The 27,430-nt window shown below is 37.5% G+C and overlaps 1 protein-coding gene across 1 annotated transcript; it reads left to right on the top strand.

Moving 5' to 3' along the window:
• The first annotated feature begins 2,270 nt into the window (after window positions 1-2,270).
• LOC142378909 (voltage-dependent calcium channel gamma-5 subunit-like) lies at window positions 2,271-27,430 on the top strand. The gene is made up of 6 exons (XM_075463886.1): window positions 2,271-2,432; window positions 14,125-14,369; window positions 21,000-21,086; window positions 23,540-23,680; window positions 23,843-23,988; window positions 25,029-27,430. The coding sequence occupies exons 2-6, from the start codon at window positions 14,174-14,176 to the stop codon at window positions 25,290-25,292; spliced, it is 834 nt and encodes a 277-aa protein (XP_075320001.1). The 5' UTR covers window positions 2,271-2,432; window positions 14,125-14,173; the 3' UTR covers window positions 25,293-27,430.

Genomic DNA, 27,430 nt, shown 5'->3' with positions numbered 1-27,430 from the left:
TGCTTAACCATTGCCATTTTTCTCTGCTATAATGATGTCTCTAAATCTATTCAAGACATGTGTAACAAACCAAATGTTTTTTTTTTTTAACGTGCTAATTTATTTTTTACCTACATTTCCCACATTAAATCAATTCCTGAGTTATATTCTCCCGAACTTTGCACAAATAACAAATATGTACAAAGTGCACAGTGAGTTCTTCTATGTTCTGCACTGGACATGTGCCTTTATATGTGCGTGAGGTTTCGTTTGATAGTTATTGATTATACTTTAATCAGCTGGTTTCTCTCATTCCTCTGTTATAAATACAAACAAGGACACAAACACACACGTACTGTTAGGAAACTCCAGAGCTCAGTGATGTACATCTCTGTTTATGTTATCAGATCTGTTCTGGCCTTAAGTAAAACAGATGCATTATTGAGGCAGTGTGATGCACGTGTATCTTTGTGAATAAATACTGAAGCAGGCTTCGTAACCGAAGCTGCATTATTTATGTTTGCATTATATAAAGAAGAGGGGAAACAAACAGAGAAAGACAAGATGACAGTTCCACATTTACCATGGCGGGTGAATAGCCAAACTCTTCTCTAAACTGAGTTAACATTGTTGTAGAAAGCTATTGTTATTGATCAAAGGACTTCTCTGTGAAGACACTGAAGTTCAGAAACTGTGAACGAGGCACGCCTTGTTCTGTACATTCTTGTGGGTAGATGATGGTGTTTGACTTCTAATGCCTTTGGAAAATTGCTGCCTCAAGTCTCCTGTCTTTCCATTTCCCCTTACTGTCACAGGGATGGCATTGTATTCCTCCAGCTGGAGAAAAAATAAGTTTAGCCTTACAGGATACACTGACTCTCTCTATAAGAGGCAGCAGCTTTTTCTAGCATCCTGTCAGTGGCTCATCATGGATCATCACGTTGGCCTTGGTTCAGATGTTGGAGCTGTGGTTTAGTTCCCAACCCATCCATGTGTCAAAGTGTCCTTGGGCAACACACTGCTTCCCCATATTGACCCTGGTCAATCCAGCACAAACCCTGTGTGTGCGATATGGAAATAGGAATAGGAAAGTGATGCATATAAATACGGTAAATAAGAAGCACTTTTTGAAGATTTATGCGAATGGGTGGATGAGAAACACATTGTAGAGCACTTTGTAGAAACTAGATAGAGTTAAAAGACACTTAATAATTATGGACCATCGTGTTGGGTGATCCAGTTACTGAATGATTTTTATGATTTTGTTCATGATTTTCTTTTGTATGATAATGTAAGTGGGAAAAGGGAACTCCTGAGTTGGGAGCCTTGGACACTGTGTACACTGCCTCTCTTGCTAAGATGTTTTTATTTTTGGCGTGGCGTAGTGGGTTAAGCAGGCGCCCCTTGTACAAGTGGCTATGGTCCTCGCATCGGATGGCCCTGTACTGCATGTCGTTCCCCCTCTCTTCCTGTCTCTCTGAACTTTCCTATCCTCTAAAGGCACAAAAGCCAAAAAATAAATAAATATCAAAGGTCAGGAAATGTTTGCTTACAAGTATGAAATGTGTGAAAAAATCATCTTCTGAAAGATGGAGTGATTCAAACTAGAATAAAAAATGTAGGTCTGATTACATTCCAATTAGGCCAATGAGCGGTTGCGTAAAAGGCCAAGTCAGAGCCAAGCTGATGACAGCTTCATTGTTCATTCCAGCCTGTGATCAGCTGTGGTGCTTAGTCAGACACAAAGACTGAATGAGTACCCATATTCAAAAGAACAGATGTTACATAAAAAATCAGGAAAATAGTTTGAACAGTTTTTATGAGTGGCTTTTTACTGTGGCTCTTATTGTTGGCTTGTTTCAGAAACAGATACATTTTTCAGAGTTATCATTGTAGTTGAGAGCTGGCTGCATGCCATCGCATGAGGACGTCATTTTAAAACAGACAATGTAACTGAAATTTTTGGCAGCTGGCATCTTAGTTAATATTTTGGATCTCCAGCGATGCAATCCTGCCATGACAGAAATAGCGCTGTAGTTGTGATTGCAAATTCTATTTTAAAAGTTCTGAAGTCCTAAATGTTTTATGCGTATTGTATAAATAGCAGCTAACAGTCTAATCTATTTTTTTAACAAACAGAAATGCGCTTCTCTCCCTCTGTGTCATCCTTGTCTCGAACTATTCCACATCACATGAACACAGCGTCTCCTCACACCTGAAGAGAGGTGGAGTGTGGAGCTCGCTGCCACGTGCCACGCGCCGCGCGCTCAGTGCTGCCTTGGATAGTAGCAGAGTAGTGCGCCAGCTAAGCAGCAAACGGTTCCGTTCTCCACACTGGCTTAACGCGCGCCAAACCCGAGATACGACAGACCCAGGGAACACGGAGAAAAAAGAAGAGGACACAGAGAAAGAGAGAAAGGTGTTGCTTCTCTCAACGAGTCTTCTCCGTGAAGGTAAATTATGTTTAACAACTTTTTTTTTTTTTTTGACAAAGAGGGAATTGGACAATATTTTAGACAATATTTTGTGCAGGAGAGACGCAAACGCCACAGCATGCGTGTTCTGTTTTGTTTTGTTCCCCTGCCTCTAAGGCTTTTCTTCGTGACAGTTATAAACTGCTCGTCTGAAGACTTAAATTGTAAAATAGCACCTTTATTGTTTAATAGTCTAAGTAATAATCAGAGCGGAAGCTTCTTTTGACATACACTTTGTCTGCACTCCTGTGGGAAGAGTGTTTATGTGATAATATATAGTCTTACCTAATGTTGGACACCACCATATCTAAACTTAACATAAATGCTGGCGTCAAGATAATCGGGTGTTATTTTGCTTTCTAACGTGGATGCATAAAAAGCTCAACTGTAGTTAATCCTTGAAATTGTGTCACATTGAAAAGTTGTTGCAAAAATTCGCTGTGATTTGAATAGGAAAGGAAGTGTAAACATCTGCCTGTTTTAGTCGATAAGGCGAAATGAAAACACAAACAAAAGTGAAGCAAAAACAGTATAACAATATAGCTGTGTTTTGTTGGGCGTGAATAAAAAGGGGGTCGATGTGAGTTTTCTCCCACCACATTCCCGTTTGTCAACACGCTCAGGCGGCATATTATGACTGAATTGTTCAGCAGAGAATCATGTGTGACTGATTCAGAACCGTGGACAGCGATCATGTCGCTGAACAAAGATTAAACGGGAGGAATTAACAGTTGATCACACTACTGAGCATTAAAAGAAGACTACAAATTTGATTTATAGGATGTGGTTTTGCGATATATAAGTGCTGCATTTGTGAATTTCAGCTTCTATTAGATGGGAAAAGTGCACACATTTCCTTATAAATCCTAATTATTTCCTTTAGTAAAGCAGTGCAAAGGCAGTTTACTTTAAATAATCTGAAAGAAATCATCTTTAGATACAAGCAAATGTATTCTAATAGCTTAATGATAAGAACAATCAAATTTTTGTGGAAATCTTTAACTTTGCTCTGATATGCAACCTAAATACATATACCCATACATTTCTATATGCATCTACACACATATATATATATATGTGCGTGTGTGCGCGTGTGTGTGTGTGTGTGTGCGTGCGTGCGTGTGTGTGCGTGTGTGTGTGTGTGTGCGTGCTTGTGCATGCGTGTGCGTGCGTGTGTGTACATGCCAGCTCGACTAATATATTACATGAGACAGGCACAGTCTGGGTATAATTCTTCTTCAAGTGAAAAAATACTTGTTGCAGTGATACAGATGTAGGTTGTATCGTCTCATTTGGACATAATTGTGAAGACTGTGACATACTGCAATGATTAAGATCTGTTATTTGGGTAAAATTATTATCTTGTGCTATTGGAATTAAATCTTTCTCATGTTACATTTGTACTACTACAGCAGTTTCTCTCATTTTGTAGATTTCAAAGTCTTTTATTCAGCATGTTCCTCAAGGTTCCTTGAGGTTTTCGAACTAGTTGCCAGTCAACCTAAGTCCTGGTATTTTTGCATCAAACCTAACTATTGCCATCGTTAAATTCTTGCTTTAAAGTTTTGTTCATGATTTGAATCACAAGTTTGACCCTTGGCTGAAAGAAAGTTTTTTGTGTTTATCATCTCTGGAATGAAAGTCTTCATGCAGCCTTACAGAACTGTCATAATGAGCTGAATTTCAAAGATCCGTAGAGCTGGAGACTGAGCCTCAAAGGTCATTACAGTGTGTACTGTGTGTCCTGTCAATTAATAGACTGCAATTTTCCACCTCTTAAACCTACAAGCTTGTGTCTTATTAATGCCAGTGTTGAATATTAACATGAATGTGTCAGTTGTTGCTTTTGCTAAATGGAAAGCTGTAATATCATACACTTTATAGTCTTGTACCAGTTATAGGTTAGTTAATGTTATGTCTAGTTAAGCTAGGTATAACAAAAGCTGGTTTGTGTTCACTTTATGGAAGCATTAGCTAATGTAGAATAGAAAAAATAGTAGTTACTACTGATTTCACCAATCATTAGTCTTTTGTCTGGATGATGCAGGTCAAGAAGTGTGGCTTATCAACATTTTAAATAAGTGTTGTTTTTATGTGAGGTTTTAACCTCATCCTCACTCATTTCTCTTAGTATTTACACAAAGTGTGTGCAGTAACTAAGTGTTCAACACTGGATAATTTTATCACCTTGGCTGCAAATCGGTGGTCCCTCCTTCCTCTAAAGAGCTTCCTGGACGGAATTTCCTCACTGTAAAACTCAGTGCTCTCCCATGATCAGAGCTGAGATGTGCTCAGTTTTTTCACCTAGTTCTTTATGATAATTAGCTTATTAGTTACTTTAGATTGCTAACTTATTTTAGCATATTATTTTATTAAGACAGTTATGGGGTTAAAGTCATACAGAGTCTTGAAATATTCAAAATATAGATCAATGATGCAGCTGTATAGTGAAATAAAGTGTTTATCTACTTGGGATGTAGTCATTACAGAGTACATAAAGTCTGTCAGTGCTATTGAAAAGTTGAAAAAAAAAAATCAGTAGACAGCTGTATTTCTTATATGCTGACATTTTTCTGTGTGTGTTTGCGCCCGTATGGCTGCATGTAACATGTCTTGTATATTCTTTTATGGATAAGTATCTATGAAATATTTTGTATTCATGTGTTTGTCCTGTTTTTCTCTGATTTCCCTCTCTGGCATTTAAAATGGACTGCCAAATAGAAAGCCTTGTTTTGGGACTCGCTCATCAGTCCATTCATGCTTAACTAATTTGGAGGCTTCTCTGTATTGCGTTGCCTGGCGACAGGGACAAGTCAAGCTCTTTTAAATGGCAGACTTGTTCTCACAACAAACAGTGGAAAAACGGATGCTGTGGGTCACTGATTTTTTACGCCACAGTCAAAGGAGTGTCAGCCCTCTTTAGAGATGACTACTGTGCCATTGATTTGAGATATTGAATCTAAAGGACTCGTCTGCCATCTTTGCTAGAAATGTGTCTGCATGAAATAAAGTAGATAAAGATAATTGTCCTTGTACACCACATTTTTGTAATGGCTTTGTTAATTCTTTCTTCATTATTTTATCCAATTCTTGTTCATGATGTTCAGTAAATATTAAAGAAGAGGTAGATAAGAAATGTTGAAAGATTGTGATCATGACTCTGTGAGAGAGAATACTGGAGGAATGACAGGTCAAAGTCAAAATCATTTGCTAAAAGACTAAGGGAACTGCCTTTGGTACAGCATGTAAAGCATGGGCTAGCTGCCGCATTCAATTAAGATGATCTGGCATTACAAAAAAAGATATGTACTGTGTTTTGATGCTGTGTTCCCTAGAGATCTTGAGGGTGGCGGGAAGAGGAAAACCTCCTATTAGATTAACTGGTTCATCTTTTGACATACAAATGTGTGGTAACATCACAGAGCACATACACTCACTTTGTAACCTGAATGATGTGGAGAAGAGGTGAGAATATGACCCAAAATGAATTCCACATCATTCTCCAGCTTGAACTTGCGCCACCTATCACAACCACTACCTCTCTCTGCTCTTTGCCATATGAAGCGCAAAGCTGTGTTGCTTACAGCAGGGATTTGGCTTAAAAGACAGTGTGCCTTCTTTCATTTTGGGTAGGCATGCCCTCAAGGGTCTGCCGAGGCATCTCCAAAATTAGACCACAGAGAAATTATTCTAGCTTGTTAGCTCTCAACTGGAGGCGAGCATTGCTCAAAGGTGATGACTGATATATGAGCAGATGGGGAAATATGTGTTGTAACCTCAGCGGAAGGGTTGTATAATATTTGGAAAGCATATGATGAGCAATATAAGTGTTGAATAGATCAATGATAATTTAAATATAATTAAATACTTCAACATGTGGGTATAATATCAAGTGTATTAATGAGGGCAATATTCCACTTCTTCACTTGTGCATACTACTTAGTTGGAGAATGTGCACAAAAGCAGAGCGTCCCTGAAGTTGAATGCAGCTCTCATTTGTAAACCTTATCTTATCACTTTCAAGTCAAAATATCTTTGCAATATTGCTATTGTGATTGTTGATATTACAATTCTGACATTTTTTTAATATATATGGAAGAATCCAACAAAACAATAAATGTTCCAGTTGTAGTTGTGCTAAATTGTAAGTTAAGATACAGTATTTGTAGTTTAAAGGGGTGACATATTTTCCTACCTATACCTACCACCAAATTGTTTGATTCTTGTGTACTTTTTATTACCCATATCATTGGTTGATGAGAGAACCTGATAGAACCAGTGCAGTCTCATGATAAAGACTAAAAAAAAATGTAGAAATACTATATTATCCTCACTCTTTTCCCCACACGTGCAAGTGTTGATTCTACAGCTTGTAGATGTCTATGTCTCCAAAAGTGATCCTATGTGATGATGTCGACTTTCCATGTGTTATTTGTATTTATATGGCAGCAAATGATTCAAAGGAGGTTGGAGGAGATGATGGAAGGTCCAAATTTACAAACTTTTATGATACTCTCATAACCTTTGTGAAAGGATCCAGACTCATCCTGCAATCTCACCCATGAATGATTAGGGTTAGATTTAATGAACATGGTTAGGTCTACATGATACAAAATGCATGGTTAGACATCTACAAAAATCTGAGTGCTTCGAGCTCACATATTTTCATATTCATCCGTAATAACTGTCACTTCATGGACATTGGAAGGTTTGATCATATGTCCTTGACTTGTGTATAAATTTATAGTTATAACTTTTAATCAATGTGTAGCATGTCTGCCGAAATTGTTAAAACAGACCTCAGCTGCCCATGAATGGGAGTTTCCAGCTTCAACCAGCTGTGTCTGTGGCTTGATGACACATATCTTCTCTCTCTTGCATTAGACCGCTTCTGGCCTCAGGGTAAGCCAGCCAGCTCCAGCAACATCACCCAGTAGGAACTAAATCTCTCAGTGTGAGTTGCCTGTCCAGATCAGAGGCAACAGAGGGACTGGACTCACAGCCACGCTCTTACAGCCACAATAACTGGGTCAAATAAGCATGCCCAAACAGATCTGTGCTGTGACTCTGACAAACCCTGGGAAGAAGTGGACAAATACACAACTTTGAATTATGGTGCCCTGTTATTTGTAGTGAGATTTCACATTTTAAATTGCAGCTGTCGGCCACATTTAGCATATAGTTTTTAAATACAATTAGCTAAGGATTAGCTTTGGTGGACAATTTAGTCTTTAGTCTTTTGTCAAGGAAGGCTAAAATGATGGAAAACTTCAGCAGTGAATTATTAATGTCCACCCAAATGAACATTGGGTGTTTAGGGCAGTCATTGCTCTGCTGAAGCTGTAACTCCATCAATCCATCCATTATCTGCCGCTTCTCCGGGGGTCGGGTCGCGGGGGCAGCAGCTTTAGCAGAGAGACCCAGACGTCCCTGTCCCCGGCCACTTCCTCCAGCTCTTCTGGGGGGACCCCGAGGCGTTCCCAGGTCAGCCGAGAGACGTAGTATAGTAGGTCCAAAGTATATTCAAAATAAGTCTGGTATCCTGACCTCTTCTGACTACTTGTTGTTGGAAATGTATTATTTTTTTAAGGAGCTGTTTGGATCCAAGTTGACAGGCGGCTGCATGCATTAAGTAGACTTGAAAAGAATTGCCCTACTTTAGGTGATGACATGCCCTTTACTCAGGCAACAGTGTACATCTTCCTGACTTGACACAAGGATGGCCTCTAGGGCCCTAGTAGCATTGCTTTGTATCATGTTTATGGTGGAAAATATGAACATTATTTGATCATCTTTGATCATTTGGGAACTGTTTTTTTTTTGTTTGTTTTTTACATTATACATTGACACAAAACTGGACATCTTTTTTTTTACATATTTAGCTTGACTGAAGTTTTAAAAAATGTCATTGTTCATTTTTGCCCAAGAAAATATCTTTAAGGGAAGCGGTAGCAAATTATTCTCACACTTTGTCATTGTTTTCAAGCTGTAATAATGGATTCAAGCAAAATTTTCAGCTCCACTCTAAGTGGCTTTGATTATTTAATGAGAAACATTTCTCAAAGATGATACCTTTTCTTTCTCAGCTGAGATCAGTCACTATTAACAGTCCTTTAGAGAGGAGATCAATGGATAACATATACAGCCTTCATGAGGGATTGAATATGGGGATGCTGTGTGTGCCTATCTCTGATGTGTGGTGCTCTCATCTTGAAACGACTGTGCACACATGCCTGTTTTATGAAATGCAACAACTCATTTCTACTGTCATTGTATATTTTTCCCTGCTACTCATGATTATAGTACCAAGAAATGCAAGAGGGAAAAGCTTTACTGAAGCAAGCTTAGTTTAGACCATTCTGAAAACACTGTCAGAAAAAAATCGGTGCTGACAAAGTTTCATCAAATTGAAGGTGGGAATTCTGAGTAAAGAGCTAGGGCGAACTAACAATTATTTAGTCCTCCCCGGGTTTTTTAAATCAAGTAATGCACAATATATACAATTCAGGTGAACAACAACACTTAAGGTCCCACCAAAACATTTCAATTAGGATGAAGTCTTGACTTTGACTGGGACATTGCAACACCTTGATTCTTTTTCAGCCTTTCTGTTGTAGATGTACTGCTGGGCATGGGATTATTATCATGCTGCATGACCCAGTGTCAGCCAAGATTCAGTCATTGAACCAACAAGTCCTTCAGCAGAAATCATCATATAGGTTGGCTGTTCTGAACCTTCATCACGACTCATAATGGTATCTTATAAAGTACCACCCCCAGAAGGGAAAAAATAACTGATATGAGAGTTTCAGGTGCTGTTTACACATACCTGGGTATTTTGATAAACGAAGACCTTTCCCTTCGTTTGTGCCTTTCGTTTATACACAAACGGAGTGTTTTCCTCCGAAAACGAAGCTAAAAAAAAACTCCGGCAAAAGTGGAGATTTTTAAAAAACTCTGTTTAGCGTTTGTGTGTAAACTGGTTGAAAGAGACAAAAACGGAGTTTTGGGAATGGAATGAGGAGTTGTCGTCATAGTACAGAGCCCCGCCCCTATCCGCCATGTTGGCAGGATGCTAGCGTGAAAACGCCATTCTCTCCGTCCATTGTTTATCTGGCAAGCATGGAGGTACTAGCAGCATTTCTGTTGTTGAGAGCTATACTCGCTTGTGTGATTTTGAAAATTACAGTCATACAATGTATTGAACAACAAAGACATTTTTCACGGCTTTAGCAGTTTTATAGTCCAGCGCAACGTGTAAAAGTAGCTCAGTCTCGCTATCAGTCCACACACATGAGCCTGGCGCAATATTTTCTTCTTGAAAAGGATCCGGAAGTTCTTCCTGTCAGCGGTTCTCTATTAGGCTTCTGATTGGCTTGTGTGGAATTCTCATTGTTCTAACACTGCCACCGTCAGGCTTGGCGTAATTTAACAGCTCTTGATAGCGTATTTATGCGGATCAATGTAGACGTGTTTTTTTTTAAAAACGGGGCTGTGTGCACCTAGTTTTTTTTTTGCAAACGAAGGTTAGAAAATATGCGTTTATCAAAATACCCGGGTATGTGTAAACAGCACCTCAGTCCCAGAGAAAACAATATTCTCTGTCAACATCTGTTGAAAAAGCCACAAAGTCCTCACAAGGAGGACCCCCGTGCTTGACAGTTGATTTGAGGTTTTTGTGCTGATATACTGCTTTTCACCAACTGTAGTGCTGTGCATTACGGTCCACTCGGACATAGAAGTGTTGAGGTTTGTTGAGACATGACTTTACAAGCCTAAGCTGTGCTTTTAGAGAGAAGAGGCTTATTTTATGTTAACCCTTCCAAAAAAGCCAACTTGCTCAGTCTTTTCCTAATACTACTGTCATGAAATTAAATTTTTTTTTTTTTTATTCGAACAAACTGCTTTCACATTTTGGCTTTGTTATTGTTGAATAAATGATGATGGTGTACTATGTCCATCTGAGGTTGTAGTTACCTAATTCTAAGCCCCGTTAAGTTTGTTCTTATGTACACTGCACAAATATTAGCGCTCAGATTTTATTCTTTTGTTTGTTTCTTTTACACACTGTTACTTGATGTGTTAAACGTGCTGCTAACTTTCATCAAACTACTTCACTGAACAAAGAATTGTGAAGGTGTCTAGGCGCTGCTGTAGAGACATTCTTCACACCCACCAGTGTTGATCTTCTCAGACCCATCAGCACTCTTCAGTGTTTCTACGTCTTCGCATAGTATTTTATTCGGCTCGCTTGGAACCTTGGTATTACCAAAAAAAGTACAATCGGTTACATGATATCACTACAATGAAAAAAAATAATTAAAAAAGGAAGCAGAGCTGTGCTGTACTGTATGGCAAAGTGAAATGGGAATATATTATCTGTGATTCTGTGCACATAATTCATGAGAAGAGTAATTTCATAACTTTATGTAGCTTTATTGATTAATTGAATCATTTATGCTTCCTTTTGATTCTCAGCACAGCTCTGCCAAAGGTGCCTCCATGTAAACTCTTAGAACACGCATATTCTAAACATTGTCGTCTGTTTATCAAAAAACTGGTATTTCAGTTGCTGGCATTCCCATTCCACATGTCGAAGTGTCGGAAGGGGAGACACTAAACCCCCATGTGTTCATTTGTGTGAGAGTTGTTGTGGAGAAAAATGAGTCGGACTCACCTTTGTAGCCTCTTATGGGGAATTTATTGAACAGACCGTCACCGAGACATGTACATTTCAGCATGCACGGAAATTCCCAATGATCTCAGTTTGTTACCACTTCTTATACCCTTCTCCATCATTCTGTGTGTATGTGGCCTAAACCTAATCTCTATCTGACGCCTGCAGTCTGAGAATGCTGCTACATCTTCGTCATCGTCTAGATTGTTTATCCTTACCTTGAACAATATATGGTTCGAGCACCATCAAGACATGCTGAGAATGTTTCGAGCAGTGTCCAAACACAACATGTGCCTCGACCAACGTGAAGGACCTGCTCTCCCATACTTCGAGCAATGTCAATTATGTGTGAATAATAGAGAAAAAGTGCTTCACAGGCTAAAAACAGGCTGTTTAGACTAAGAAGTACTGCATGAATAAGTCTGTGAATGTGTGAATGCGGTTTGTATTTTAAATGGTAACCATGGCACACAAACAGTCTACCTACTGAACACAGAGAGAAACTTCACAGAGATCAAACTAGCAAGTAGGCTAACACAGCCATGGTATAACATGTATGTCACAGCTAAATTCCTAATTCAAACAATTGATTTGTTTCTGATAAACTGAATCACATAAGTTTAATGTCCACTGCTTAACAATCTACACGGAAGCGTGCATTTAGTTGCAATCAACTTCTGCATTGTGTTCAATTTGTGCTGTACAACTAAAAACAGCATGGCGTACATGAAGGTTTACTAAGTGGAAAGCATTCATTTAATTGCACCTTGATATCAAATTCCTGGAAACAGAGCCCTCACATGTAAATGAATGGCCACTGATTGCGCATTGGCCTAGAACAGCGGCTGTTTGATAATAATCACTTCACATTAATGTTGCTCCTTTGCGCTTTAGTTGTCTCTGATTGCTTATGTATTCATCCCAACTATTCAGTCACCATTACATCTATATTTGTGGTCCATAGTTTGAAGGAAGGCTAAATGTCAAATCATGAGTTTGACTTTCTGTTCTTGTTTTTCATGAAAAGATTTCATAGAGATTTTTCTGTGTTAACTTAACCTATCTTAACTAAGTTAAGAAATGTCATTTTGAATTAAAAATGCCTTTTTTTTTTGCTCCTGATGTTGATTAAAGAAGATATAGACATAGTAACTCAAAGATAATGAAAACAAGAAAAACTGAAAAATAAACTGGGTTTATGCATGTGTGGAAAAGTAATCCTTTTAATAGTGTTTTGAACTCAAAGCACAATTTTCTCGAATTTATTCCTCACTATACTTGTAAGAGGGGTTTAATCTGGAGCCTTCCCACTCTCATAATTAAATGTGTACGTTTGTCAATATCCAGTATATAGTACCCTCACACGCAGAGGCACAATAAAGGCACAGCAATTGTGAAACTGAAACATTTACATTGCAAACTGTCTTGTATAGAGCAGCATTGACACAATGTGATGCAAATCTTGAACCATGTATCTATTGATATGTAACCCTAACCATGTGCTTTTTTTAACTGACAGCAAAGTAGAAATGTGAAAAGTGCTTGGGGTCAAAATAAGGCTTGAGCTTGGTTTTGTGATGTGACAGACAGTGGTGTAACATCCCACTTCTAAGTGTTATTTAACGTGTTGTTGTTGTGCTATATCCAATTGGAAAATGTTGGTATGTTACAATTAGCCAAAAAAACTAGGTGTGGGACATCTTTAAAGCCTTGAAATCATAGTATTTACAGTATGTATTTTTTAAGCATACATGACAGTTTGACATGTTCAGATTGAAAGCGGACAGCTTTGCTTGCTGAGACGCTGGTTCTGCACTTGAAGCTGGCAGTTTTATGAAGATGTCACTGATTTGTACTACTGTTTTTTGTTTTTTTTTATCCAGTCATGATACAAAAAGATTATCTATTGAGAGCCAGATGTCAAATTCCAAGTTCAAAATCCTTTCATGTGTTTCCTCCATCTTCCCAGTTTCACTGTGCAACAGCATACTGAGAACTCATTATTCAAAATCAGTTCTTTTCAGCATGTATGCCAGGCTCCTGAGGCTTCGGTTTCTGGAAAATGTGGGCTTCGGTTATCAACTGATCCATGGTTTTGTGTGGTATACATTTAAATGATGACACATACTTGACACCATCTATAATCCTGCATCAATCCTGCGTCAGTAGTGTTTAACGGAGAGGAAGTAGAATTATATGAGGTATTAGGAGCTGCTTATGATTATTTAAGCAGAAAAGGAAGCAAAACCAACTCAGTTTTAATATTTTGTTTATAGGCTTTATAAATGCTGTCTTTTTATATTACAGTTTTCTTTTTCTTTTTTTTCTGGAGGCTAAGAAAGCATGCAGTCAAGGAAAAGCTTTTCTGAGCCAATATCACTAAGCTTTTAGTCCAGCGAAAGATTTATAATATAATAATATGATAATAATAAATTTCTTATTTTCTAATTTAGAGATCCTCTCTTGAACAGTGGAACAGAAAGTCCCTGTTGAGGCATCTTCTATGTATATGTACTCTCTGTCAATTTGTAACTGATCCCCTCTATCAGACAAAAGATAGAGACAGAAGAGACAGCCCACATTAGTTAAAGTATGACCAAGTTAAAGTTATACTTTAACTCCAAGTTAAAGTATGACCTCCTGTCTTTGTCACGTTATACTTGATTTTCTCTATGCAAATTTTTACTTCACTACTGTGACCTGTGGAATAAGGTGAAACAGTAAACCTGATAACTTCTATTTTTCATCAGAATAGCCCAACTTGATTATGTGAATATTTCCTATTCTCATTGTAATTTTAATTTCCAAGAAATAAGAGCAAATATCTCTTAGGCAAGAAAGCAGGATAAGTTACACTACTAATTCAAGAAAATATTTGATGAATTTGATTTCTCTTAAAGTATCCCCTGTACATCTTTTCAAAGTTATTATAGCTTGTTTTTCTTTCTTTTGTCTACTGGTAACTTTTTTGGTATCTCTCTTCTATTCCTCCAGCTCCCCTTTCTGCCGGCAGTGCCCCCCCCCCTGCTTTTGAGGCTGTGGTATGAGCCTATGTGGCAGGAAGGTGCTGACGTTGCTGAGCAGCGTGTTCGCTGTTTGCGGCCTCGGCCTGTTGGGGATAGCTGTGAGCACCGACTACTGGCTCTACCTGGAGGAGGGCGTCATCCTTCCCCTCAATCAGAGCGCAGAGATGCGCATGTCCCTCCACTCCGGGCTTTGGAGGGTTTGCTTCTTAGCTGGTGAGTTAGTAAACACAATATTCACACCTTCAATGCAAAGCGATATAGCTTTATGAATTCAGGATGGATTTTGTCTATAACGACATAAATGGAGAATAATATAATTAGCCTCAGTAGTAGATACTACGATAATGGAAACTCCTGAGGTGCTCTGAAATGGTAAAAACTGAAGTCACATTTTAAATGCATAATTTAAGGTAAAGGTAGGTCTATGCTCACAAAGAGTCCTGTGCTAAGGTAATTTAAACACAGCAGAGCAGCTCTGATGTTTCACTGAAAGCTGTATATGCAAAACAAGATACAAACAAGCCCAAACAACAAACATTTAGGGGAATTGGTGAACCACTTGGATTCATTATAGCTATGAGTAGTTTTTATATCACCTTGATATTTATAAAGATATACATAATAATTACTAACAATGATATGGAAAAATATGAATTGGCAAGCCCTTACCATAAAATTTGCAAGAAGATTTTATGTTTCTAACACGTTTAGAAACATAGTCCAGTCATTCAGCAATGTTTTAACATGCACTCTACGACACAGTGCTATGTTGTTTTATTTGTACAATGTAAAAAAAAAAGCTGGGACACTGTGCAAAATGTAAATAAAGACAGAAATTAACAACTGAAACATCAATGAAAAATATATTAGCGCTCTTTGAATTTGATGGCTGCAGCATATATAAAAAAAAGGCTCGAAAGGTTAGATGTACAAAAAAGCACAGAGCACAATGAAGAGGCAGAGTCTCTCAGAAGTGAATATGAGCAGAGGTTAAGCAATGTGTTACAAAAATAGAATAAACAGTATTGCAATTTTTAGAATAATGTTCTTCAATGTAAAATTTTAAAGATTATTCCATCATCTACAGTACATAATGTCATCAAAAGGTTTTGTGTATATGGAGTCATCTCTGTGTGCAAAGGACATGTCTGAAAATCAGTTTTAGTTTCTGATCTTTAGGTCCTCTGGCATTAAAAACAGGCATAAATCTGTCCATGAAATGCCATGCACATGCTCAGTAACACTTCTAGAGATCATTGTCTGTGAACACTGCACACCGTGCCATTTAGAAATGCAGGTTAAAGTTGTATAATGCAAGGAAGAAGCCATATGTGCACACGATCTAGGAACACTGCTGTCTTCTCTGGGTCAAAGCTAATTTAAAATTGACTGAGGCAAAGTGGAAAAATGTACTGTGGTTGGACAAATCAAAGTTCTTCAAAAAAGTCATGTATGCTGCATCTTCTGGACTAAAGAGAAGAGATACCATCCAGCTTTATATTTGAATAATTGATATTGTGGGGATGCATCAGTGCCTATGAAACTGGCAACTCAAGGGACCATCAACGGTGAAGAGGGGATGTTACACATTATTAAACAAAGCTTGGCCCCAATTTTATGGGAGGTGTTGCTCCCACCAATCATACATCCATCCATTTTCTTTACCCACTTAATCTAATTCAGGGTCGTGGAGGGGCTTGAGCCTGTCCCAGCTGCCATTGAGCAAGAGGTGGGTTACACCCTGGACAGGTAACCAGTTGCCATCAATCAAGATGAGCAAGTGAAAGAGTTAAATGTCTTACTCTCAATATGTAATATGTTTTAAATGTTCGATTATGATCAGAAAGTTCATAGGAACTGTGCAAATGATAGCATTCTGTTTTCATAATTTTTTTACACAGCATCCCAACGTTTTTGGAATTTGTTTACTTCATTGTTGTCTTTCCAATCAATTTTGTTTTAAGTGTGCACAGTCATTTTTGTTTCTTTCCTCATTACTTTCCTTCCCTTTATCCACATGACTTCTGCAAGTGGAAGACTAGTTTGAGTGTAGTCTTTCAATACTTGAGCATTAATCTTTTAACTTTGCCCTCCCATCTGTGTAACTATTGGACCAGTAACTACTGTATTTACTGAACGTATGTGGGTTATCTCCAACCCGAACTTGAGATGTCTTCTGTTCCCATCAAATTGTCAGTTGTTTTCATTCCAGCTGATGAATGGCTGACCAAGATCTCTTTCCTCATAACATACCTAAAGACCAAAGACTTTGCTCCTTCCTTTGGACCTGCATTTTGTTTTTTCTACTATAGCACTCTAACATTAGAAAGGCATATGTATTTCCACATTGCATGGTTGAACACCTTTTGAACCTTCAAAAATGCCGTTCCTCCCCAGTTCCAGCATCACATGTTTGGCATGTTTGAAGGTATTGATTATAGATAAGAGAAGCACCAACTGTTAGTTTTTAATCTTTTCTTAGAGAAAAAAACATCCAGACAAGTGTTGTCCCAGAGTAAACCAGGTATCAACTTTTGCTTTAAACTCTTACTAATCATGATAGCAACAGAAAATGTAATGTAATGTGTTGGTTAGCTGTCTTTTACTACACAGCTGATTTTGACGTATTTTAGAGTTTTAAAGTTTAGAACCTCAGTCTGCACTTCAGGTATTTATTATTTGTAATACAATAGCAAGAAGCATCATTTTCATTTGTCATCAGTTTTGATTGTATCTATATTTTGGTCATAAGTACAGTACCCCATAGAAAAACATAATGTACTTGTGTTAGTAACAAACAAACTACTATAGAGCACTGGCCATCATTTAATGATTGTTTGAACATCCTTTGACAGCATTATCCCTCAAACAAATTAACAACAGCCAGGAGGATATTTGCTTAATTCTTCCCCACATAACTATTTAATCACAGCTATATTTTTTGGATGCTTAGAGTGAACAGAGATCATCAACAGCATCTCTTTTGGGATAAGGTCAGACTGGGACAGTGAAATCAGTGTCAGGTTTTCTTTTTAGAGTCACTGTTGTACACTAACTTCATTATTGACAAAATATGCAAAAATAAAAAGTACACTCTTTTTCAGTTAAAACTTTTGATGTACTAGGAAATGATAAATATCATGTGATTCTTACCAGGTCTTAAAATCAGCTATATACAATCTAAGGTAAAAAAAAAACAGCACATGGCACATTAACATCAATTTATTTTACAAAAAAGCACAAGGCAAAGAGCCATCTCTGAAAAACTAACTATATCCACTATTCAGTAGTTTGCTGAGCCACGTTTAGCAGCAATAATGTGAAGGGAGGCTTCACAAACTTTAACTGGTCATTGAAGTTTGCAAGCATTTATTTAAACACAGCTCTCTTAAGGTCCTGCCACAGAATTTCAGTGAGGTTGAGGTGTGGACTTTGCCTGGGCCACTGCGTCACAATGATTCTTTGCTTTTCAGTCATTCTGTTGTAGATTTGCTGCTGTTTAGGATCGCTGTCTTGTTGCATGACCAAATTCCAGCCAAATTTTGTTTTTTAGATGGGTAGCTTCACATTTGACTCGAGAACACTTTGAAATACAGAGGAGTTCGTGGTCAACTCAATGACTGCAAGGTGTCCAGGTTCTGTGGCTACAAAACAAGCCCAAATCATCACCACTGTGCTTGGTAGTTGGTATGAGTTATTTGTGCTGATATACTGTGTTGGTGCTGTGCATTGTGACTAAACATTCCAGGAGTCTTTGGATTGTTTAGATTGTATTTTGCAAACCTAAGCCATGCTACCATGCACCTAAGGAGAGGCTTTTTTGCAGCAACCCTTCCAAAACAAGCCATACACTGAAGCTGTAGAGTCTGAGATGTAGCTTTAGGGGATTTTGCCATGTTCTGAGCACACTCTGACCTTGAGTTGAACTTGCTGGGACTTCCACTGGATGTTTTCCACTTTTGAAAAAGTTGAACTGTTTGGAAATGGCCTCATAACACTTCTCAGATTGGAGGACAGGAGCAATTGCTTCTCCTTACTCTCTTAATTCCACAAAGCAGTAAGGGTGGTGTACTGAATCTTGACTGAGTTTAAGTTTAATAAATGTAATAAGTCATGTGTTTTTATCAATCTGCGGTAATATTTATTTCGTTCAAAGACCTTATAAGGACCAGATGATTTTATGGTTTCCTTTTGGAAATGTTTTATTATTTTATATTCGTGTTACAAATCACATATTGTGAGCAATCTTGACACCAGTGTCTTTTTCCACTTTGAATCTGCAGTCCCAGAAACGAGAGGTCAGACAGCCTGTATGCTCTGACTACTCCTGGGGTGGGGCTGTTCAGCACATTTTGAAGTTTTTGCTAGCAACACTTTCAAAATGTACAATTCTGAGGTACACAGATGAGGTTTTAGAGGATTTATAACCCCAGTGAGACTTTAAAATACTTTAGATTGTGTTGGTTTATACTCTTCTTTCTGCTGAATTGCTACATTAAGCCATGTGCCTTCTGCGTCCTTTTTAGGGGTTATTCGCTTAGACATGGTAAATATGTGGCCCGTCAGTCCAACTGTGATTAGGTAACAGATGTTTTCCTACCATGTAGCAGACCACTGTGGGAAGCAGGCTACACGTTAGCCAATGGTTCAGTGTCTTTTAGGGTCAATTGAGTGGCCTCATTGCCCACTTTACTATTCTGGTGCACACAGTTTGACCCAAAACATTTACTGCTTACCGTCACAATATTTTGTTGGGTCTAACAATAATAATGTGTGATTTTGCGTAATATTTTGAACAGTACTGATGTTGAGTGAATTTATGATGTTACATGTTTTCATTCAAATCTGTATTATTTTAGATTATGTTAAGCAGTAGGATTTCTAGAGTCCTAGGCTGAGATCCAGATTAACATTGTGTGTTAGTGAATCTTTCCCTTTGATGCAGCTACATTACAGTTGTACTAAAACACAAAGAATTTTTGTCATTAAACTACAGGTCTTACACTAGATTATAACAGCCTGTGCGTGTAGGTGTATTACTGATATTACTGGTGAATTCACATATAGAACAAATGATAAAAAAATCTTTTTAAAAATTATGGGAAACATTCTAAACTATACAGGACATACTTTACACTATAGAAGGCAATCTTTAGTATGTTATTTATTGTGTGGAATAGGATTGTGAAATGTCCAATCACTTAGTCCTCACCTGTTTTTTAGCACTATAATAGAGACACCTGCTACGACTCCTCATAATCAAAAAATAAAGTAAATGCAACACAGTAAAAACAGTTTAATCTGATACAATATAACCTTGTCTGCCATGTGACAGTACAGGGGCCGTGCAATGTCTGTATGAAAGTCCAGTGTTATCAGAAAAATGTGTAAAAGGAACATTTATCACAACCAATTATTTGAAATCATGAGATGGCAAAATATCATAATAATCCTAATCGTATTTTTTGTCAAATCTAAACTTAACAGTGTATATAAACTCTAATGATCTTATATTTTGGACAGTTTGGAGGGAATTTCATACATGCCATACTGATATATGGTGAGAAATGGGATACATGTACTTATTTACAATTATCTGTTATACTAACCCTGTTGAAAACCAAGCTGTGATGAACCAAAACATGTTTTTATACTTTTTTTGATTGATTTCTAATGAGTTCATTTGAGAAACTAACTGTGATTTTTGCAGGTTTGCCCTCAGAAGTAGGATTTTTCTTTTCAGAAATTCTGCTTCTGCCACATTTTATTGCCTCAAATCCAAGTTCAAATCAATTTACATTTATTATATATCAAATGAAATAATTTATTTTGAAATATGTACCAAATGTACTCTGGTGCACAGAGGAATGCAAGGTCTTGTGGCCTCCACTTCCGAGTGCTCCTGTGAGGCGCATGCCTATCTCTGCTCACAAGCACAACTCAGTATAACATCGGGTACTCAACTCTATAAGCAGGTGTCCTTGCTGATGTTGCTGTTTCATTTGTTGATGCTGTTTTTTTTTTTTTTTGTGGTCCCAAGATACCCCCTTCCCCATCCCCTGAATGCAAACACAAAACCGATGGAAATAGGTTGACACACAAAATTAGGCATAATGTTTGACTCTTCCTGTGATTTTCTTTCTTTCTTCAAGCCTTTGGACCATCGGGGCCATGTAGGGGTTGAGCCCCATTTAACCCAATAATCAAAATGACACGAAGCAGGTTGTTGATCGTTGACATTATCACAAAGTGAGGCATAAGCAGCTGATGTATGATAATTGATCACCAACATCACCAAGACTTGTTAACTATGAAATGACTTCAAACACAACTGGCAAAAATGTGAAAAATAATGTCTCCAGAGAAGTGAATTTCAGCTTTTCATCATCATGAAGTGTACTGTGTGCGTGTATTGTGAAACCTAATTATGTATGCTGAGGCACATACTATCACCTCATCCAGCACCTCATGGTGTGTGGGGTTAATGAAGTGCTGACGAAGACGACTCTATGTATATTTTTGTGCCAGACTTTGTGGCATGTGTCAAATTAATGGTGTTAAAATCTAAGTTATGTACAAATGCAAAGTTCTTGCCCAGACATCACACAAAGCTAATTCATCCAGTTCAGTACAATACATTTTCTATTTATAATGGTGGGGAATTTATAAATTCATCATGCAAATGCTTCAGGATGTCTTGATATTCCCTGTGTATGTGTGCTGCACACTTTGAGCTTTTCTTTGTTGTACCTGTAACATTTTAGTTCAGTTATCAGTGCTGAAACATTTCCTCAGTTATGTGAAACTTTATTGAGTAATATTTTTCTGTGTCCTTTGTTCCAGGAGAGGAGAAAGGACGGTGTTTTACTATTGAGTATGTGATGCCCACTAATGTCCAGATTACCTCTGAATCCACTGTTAGTGTACTCAGTAAGTGACTGCTCTTAAGAAACATGTTTTTGCACCTGGGGTTAAACATATTCATTTCCATTTTAAATTTGGTCTTTTTAATATGTGGCTCCATTGGAATTTAGTCGCTTTTGATCTTTCAAGTTGCTGCAAAATGTTTGGTACTTTAGTATTAGCTTAAATTTTCAGTCCCAACAGTTTTGCCATGAAGAAAATAGAGACATTCGGGGAAAAAAAGAACCTCTGAATGAGTTTCTCTCATGCATCACATATGTGGGCATTTGACAAGATAAATTTTCGTTGATTTGAGTAACCAAATAAGCAGTCTTTGAAATTTCAAAAGAACTTTGAAATTAAACATGCATGCATGAATAGACACAAGTACAAGTAGTTTGCAGACAAACAGTGAGAGATTCTAAGAAAGCCACTTTTGGTCTAATTTCTCTCGCGTCCTCAGGCTGCAGTCCAAAGATAGTCTTTTATGTGAAAGCTGTAATAAAGTGTTTGAGAGGTGAAAACCAGCTGAGAACAAAGGTACATAAATATATCACACAACTGCCTCTGAAGGCTGTCAGAACAAATTTTTGGAAGTAGATAATTGCAGCAGATTGGGTGAAGGAAAGCTGGACAACTAAACAAAATAATTAATTTAAAAATGACAACGTCAACTTTGTTTAAACAGCCCATTCCATTACATGTGAACCCAATGAGCTAACATTGAATTTTTAATCTGGAATTCAGAAGTCTGTAATGGACTGGCGACCTGCCCAGGAAGTGGGAATAGAAAATGGATGGATGGAATTTACAAGTGAAAGTGTAGACGTTGATCTAGTGGCATTAATTCGGTTGGACAGTGAGGCAGAGCTAGATGGGCTACTTAAGGAAGCTAATATATCATTTCTAATTTAAGAAACTTTTTTCTGGAAGAAAGTTGCAAATTCATTGCATTTAGTCGTGGGGAGAAATTCGGCTGATGTGGATCTGTAAGGATTTTAGAATGACATTGATTATTGTTAATCGGTTGGAAGATGTTGTCTGGTTGATTATTTATTTGTTGTAGGAATAGAGCTTTGTAATTTTTTATGTTTTTATTATAACTATTAATTTTTTAGCATATTCCCTTTGCTATCTTGACTTTTTAATTTTCTCCAAGAAAAGTTTTGACAGAAGATATATGACATACTCATGAAATGATCATTTAATCTATGTGATAAAATGCATGAAGATAAATTACTTTTACGAGTCTTGGAAAGCAAAATCAAATATGCATTAAGACTTCTGGGATCATACTTCACAGCCTTCCTGGGAAGTCTATGCCAGGCCTCTGGAGAGAAGAGTGCAGTTGATAGCTGAACATCAGATTCAGGAGAAGCAATGCAGATTTCTCATGGTCAAGGGAGCGCTGTAGCAGCTCTTTACTACCACAAAGATACGATAGGGTTCATGAAACCATGCCAAACCTTGTCCTGCAGTGAGAGCTTGGTTCATGTTTCTGCCATTGAGTCAGACTTGTGTCTGTTATGTCTTGGACTCTGTGAAGGCTGCCTTTTGTAACCAATTCTGCTCATAACCTTTATTGAGAGGATTTCCAAGGGCAGCCAAGGGGTGGATAGTTTCCGGTTCAGTCAGCTTTAGATGGCATCTTTGCTTATTTCAGATGATGTGGTCCTGTTGTCGAGGAAGAGTTTCAGGCATGTTCCATCAGTAATATGCCTCAGGACTCTGGGAGATAAGATATCTTTCAGCTGGCTTGGTAATGCTTCAGTGTCCATCTGGAAGAGCTGAAGGAGGTGGCTGATGAGAATGAGGTCTGGAGATCTCTGCTCAGACAGTGCAGAAAATTGATGGATGGAACTTGGAAGTGCAACATCAGTATATTTGAAATGATAAGCTATGGCAGGTTAACTCTGATCTACCATCAGGTTGATCTTTAGAAGTGATGCTTAAAGCATCTCTAGGGGACGTAACCACAGAAACCCAATGTCACTTTTGTTTTATTTATTTCACTCAAACTGGAAGTTATGGTGGGTTAAATATCTACAGAAGCTTCTAATAGGGACATTTAATATGCTTTCCAAAGTTTAGCCAATTACTTCAGTACCAAGTTCCTTTAGGGTTATAGCCTTAGACATTTGTTCCACTTAGCTGGAAGAGTAACATTTTGTGTAATGAAAAACACAACAGGGAGTGTCTGACAATAAGTAAATACAAGCTCTCTTGGCTCTCTTTACTTCTGGGATCTATTTTACCATTTTTTCACCACAAGAATTAGATTCCTGCTATCCAGCAATAAAGAGTCCAGAATTAAATCCACGAATTACTGTCTTTCTGGATAGGAAACATAAGATAGCAAAGCCAAAAAATGTCATACTGCATGGTAACGTATAACTAGAAAGAATTTAAAATCTTTAAGCAACTCTCAAAATGACCTGTTCCTCTGTTACCTAATTCTTCTCTGTCTCTTCTCTTTTTAGAAATGATTCGTTCTGCTACACCCTTTCCTCTGGTCAGCCTCTTCTTCATGTTCATTGGATTTGTGCTCAGTAACATCGGCCATATTCGCCCGCATCGCACCATCCTGGCCTTTGTTTCTGGAATCTTCTTCATCCTGTCAGGTACTTGGTTTATCCCTGGCGTAAAGATTCAAATTAAGACCAATTTTGGTCCTGAAGAGAGCACAGTGATACATAGTGTTGTTTTTATTAAATCATTGAATAAATATGTTTTTACAGATTTAGTCAGTTCTATCTGTCTGCCTCTTCTCTTGGCCTCCACAGGTCTGTCTCTGGTTGTTGGTTTGGTGTTGTACATCTCCAATATTAATGATGAAATGTTGAACAGGACCAAAACTAATGAGGCCTACTTCAGCTACAAGTACGGCTGGTCGTTTGCCTTTGCCGCCATCTCCTTCCTGCTCATGGAGGTAACCTCTTTGATATTTATTCATATAATTTATAATCAACCAAATCCACCCCATGCATCTCTTTTGGCTTTATATTTGTTTTTCTATAAACATGAGGCTTATATAAGGTTTATAGACTTGACTTATTTCCTTACTAAACCTTATTTATCAATGTGTTTTTGTTCATTTATTGTGTGTTGATTCATTACATTTTATCCACTCGACTCAAAACTTGTGCTGCAATTTTGGCAATCAGCAGACACCAGAGTCTATCTTCACTTCTTCATCTCTGTAATAAATCTGTTTTTGGTTTTAAGAAAGAATTTCCAGGAAGCTGAATATTTCAATGTAATTAAATTACATTTAATTTATATTCAACAAAAATCATCTCAGTGTACTTTACATACAGAAAAATACATCAAATTCTCTTTCTATTCACTTTTAGCTGGGTTAGTTATGATTCATGCATTTATTTTGTGGAAGATAATATACGCATTATGTGCAATAAGTGCATTCCAAACAAACAAATGAAGTCAATGCATCTGATGCTGTCCGTCTTTCAAATGATTTGTCATTACCCTGACTTAAGAAGTCTCTTTTATTGTGCCATTTTGACTTTATTGAAATGTGAACTTGGATCTAGGGATGAATATACAGATGGCCTTTGTTAGATGATTTCATATAGTACAGCCCATTACTGTATAAGAAATGTATAAGGAAGAATCAAGGTGTTTCAAGGACCCAGCCAAAGTCCAGACCGCAATCTGATTGAAATACTGAGAACTGCACAGAAAACGAATAACCACAAGCTTTAATGAATCGATGCGATGTTGAAAAGAGGAGTATTTTCTGGTACATGAAGAAAGCTAAAGGTGACATTACAAGCTATCAAATCATTGGGTGTACTTGTCTATATTGGATTAGATTTTGATACATGTTATATATTTTTGATATATTATTGTCACACAGTGTAATTTGTCATGTTTTATGACCTGGTAAGGACCAGATCCCTTTTCTTTATGTTCTGAGATTTAAAGTTTATTATTTCTCACCCATCCCAGACGGCTGGTGTCATGTCAGTGTACCTGTTCATGAAGCGCTACACAGCGGAGGAAATGTACAGACCACATCAGGGATTCTACCGGCCTCGCCTCAGCAACTGTTCAGATTACTCTGGCCAATTCCTCCATCCAGACGCCTGGGCTGGACGTGGCCGCAGTGCCTCCGCCATCTCCTCTGAGGCCTCCCTCCAGATGAACTCCTCCAACTACCCTGCCCTTCTCAAGTGCCCTGAGTATGAACAAATGTCCTCGTCACCCTGCTGAGGCAGACGGGTGGCATTGTGTCAGCACTTTTAGGGTCATTTCATCTGCATTGATTTTGGCATTTTTTTGTCCAGTAATTTGATATCATCCATCTTGAAGTGCTCTGAATATGACCCGATTCGCTTTCCTGTCTTCGGATCTGACTTTTATTTACAGCTTTTGGTTCCGTAAGAAGTAAAACATTAGGTAACCATTTTGTTTCTAGTCTTGTTTCAGGCAGATCTGTTACAAGATGAAAGAGGAAATAATTTGACCAGGCACTTTTGATCTGCTTTTGATGACTTTGATCTGCTTGTACAGTACTTTTTAGTGGTAGAACGTTATCAGTCAGCAGAATTTAGAGGTTAGAAATGGACAGATAACTAAAAGAAACAGATCCTAATCTTGTAGGTGTTCCCTCAAAACCAAACAGCAACAAATGTAAGAAATCACTTACTGTAGGTTCGTAGTATAGTTTTCTCTATAGTATAGAGAAAATGTTTTCTCAATTACATTTATGAGATTATTCGAGGGAAAAGCTGCACTGAGAGCTGGGCTTTGTGCTGTAAGGGTTCGATTTCACGTGACGATAATTTCAGCCTCGTTCTGTAAAGTGCAAAGGCTATGAAAGACATGAAAGATACATATTTTAAGCACTCAAAATAAATAGTCTTAACTGACAAACACTTTTTTTTAAACAAATTGTTTGAAAAGCTGACATGCTAGAAGAGCTTTTTTATGACTGATGGTATTTGATATTTCATGTGAACCTCCCTTTTTTTCTCATCTTTCGAGTTTTTCCAAAAATTCTTATGTCATTTCATTTCATTCAATAGGAACTATTTAGTGTTATGAAGCCACTTTTTTTTTCTAAACCTTTAAAGTTGTAACTAATTTATACATATAAGACACAGTAATTTAAAGACCTATGTTTGGATTTCTTAATGATTTGACTTTATCATTGAGCTTATTGTTGTATTTTCTTGTCAAGAAAAAAGGAACATAGACGATGCTTCATATGCACCCTTAACTCATAATTAGCAACAATGCAGGACAGCTTTACATTAGTGAATCAGACAATAGAAATGTTAACATACCTATAACCTATAGTAGAGCGTTCTTAGTTTGTCAAGTATGTAGAAACAAAGTTGTAATAAAGCAACATTTTCAAAGAAAACAAGCAGTACACAAGCAACACTCTTTGAATTTGTTGTCAAACAAGAGTTATAGTTCAGATAACATAAGAGAGCCAAAGGGGATGAAGATGAAGTTTTGGCCCCCATTTTCAGTGTGGAATGTGAATGAGTCAGTTGGTAAGAAACACTATTTTCATCTAGAGTCATTGTGAATGTAAGATGTGCTGAAGGAAACGATGCAAAGTGAGATTTTTCTGCATAAAATACCTCTCCCATTGAGATATACAGTATAAACCCAAATTACAGATAGATATTTTTTTAATTTACTCCCTCATAATGAAAGTGTATACTTCAGAGTTTAACATACGATCAAACTAAATTCTTAGTGTGCCACGGAAGCTGTTGTACCCAGGTTAAGCAGCAAAGCATTGAAGAGATACATTTCATTAAGTGTGAGTAAACATATTACATAGATGATTTGTGTCTTGTGCAATCATGTTATGTTAGTTTGATATTTTTCTGAAATTATGATAATTGTTTTTATATAATGTTGCATGGTGTGAACTCCACATGATATTAACGACATACAATGTTTCATCACCCGATCAACAAAGCACAGACAGTAATAACCACAAACTGTTGCCAAGTTAAAACTTACTCTCAACCACTGTTTTGGTATGCTGACCTTTCAACATGTTATAAGTTCAAAAACTGTAAATATGAAATTATCAGTGTGTACATAGACCAATTTTTGTATAAACAACGCATTTAAAAAAAAAAAAAAAAAATGGTTGTTCTGTTGTGTAGATTCATCTCCAGTAAACCCGACAGTTGCTTTGCCTCCTGTTTCACAGTGAGAATGTGAGCTTTTTCATAATGTTATGCTTACATATATGTAAAGTGCATGGTATCATAGTCAGACATGAAACTAAATCAAAATACTACATGTGTATTTTTACAGTCATATTCATGATGTTAAATGTGTAATGGATGGTGTATACTCTGAAATAAAATCAATGAGAT

The sequence above is a fragment of the Odontesthes bonariensis genome, chromosome 4, assembly GCF_027942865.1.
Source record: "Odontesthes bonariensis isolate fOdoBon6 chromosome 4, fOdoBon6.hap1, whole genome shotgun sequence".
NCBI classification, from domain to species: domain Eukaryota; kingdom Metazoa; phylum Chordata; class Actinopteri; order Atheriniformes; family Atherinopsidae; genus Odontesthes; species Odontesthes bonariensis.
This window is presented reverse-complemented; position numbering and strand designations above follow the sequence as displayed.

Excerpts from the sequence above, each read along its gene's own strand:
- LOC142378909 (XM_075463886.1), top strand. The coding sequence starts at position 14,174 with ATGAGCCTATGTGGCAGGAAGGTGCTGACGTTGCTGAGCAGCGTGTTC. Across the intron at positions 14,370-20,999 it reads GAGGGTTTGCTTCTTAGCTG|GAGAGGAGAAAGGACGGTGT; the intron begins GTGAGTTAGTAA and ends CCTTTGTTCCAG. Across the intron at positions 23,681-23,842 it reads AATCTTCTTCATCCTGTCAG|GTCTGTCTCTGGTTGTTGGT; the intron begins GTACTTGGTTTA and ends TGGCCTCCACAG.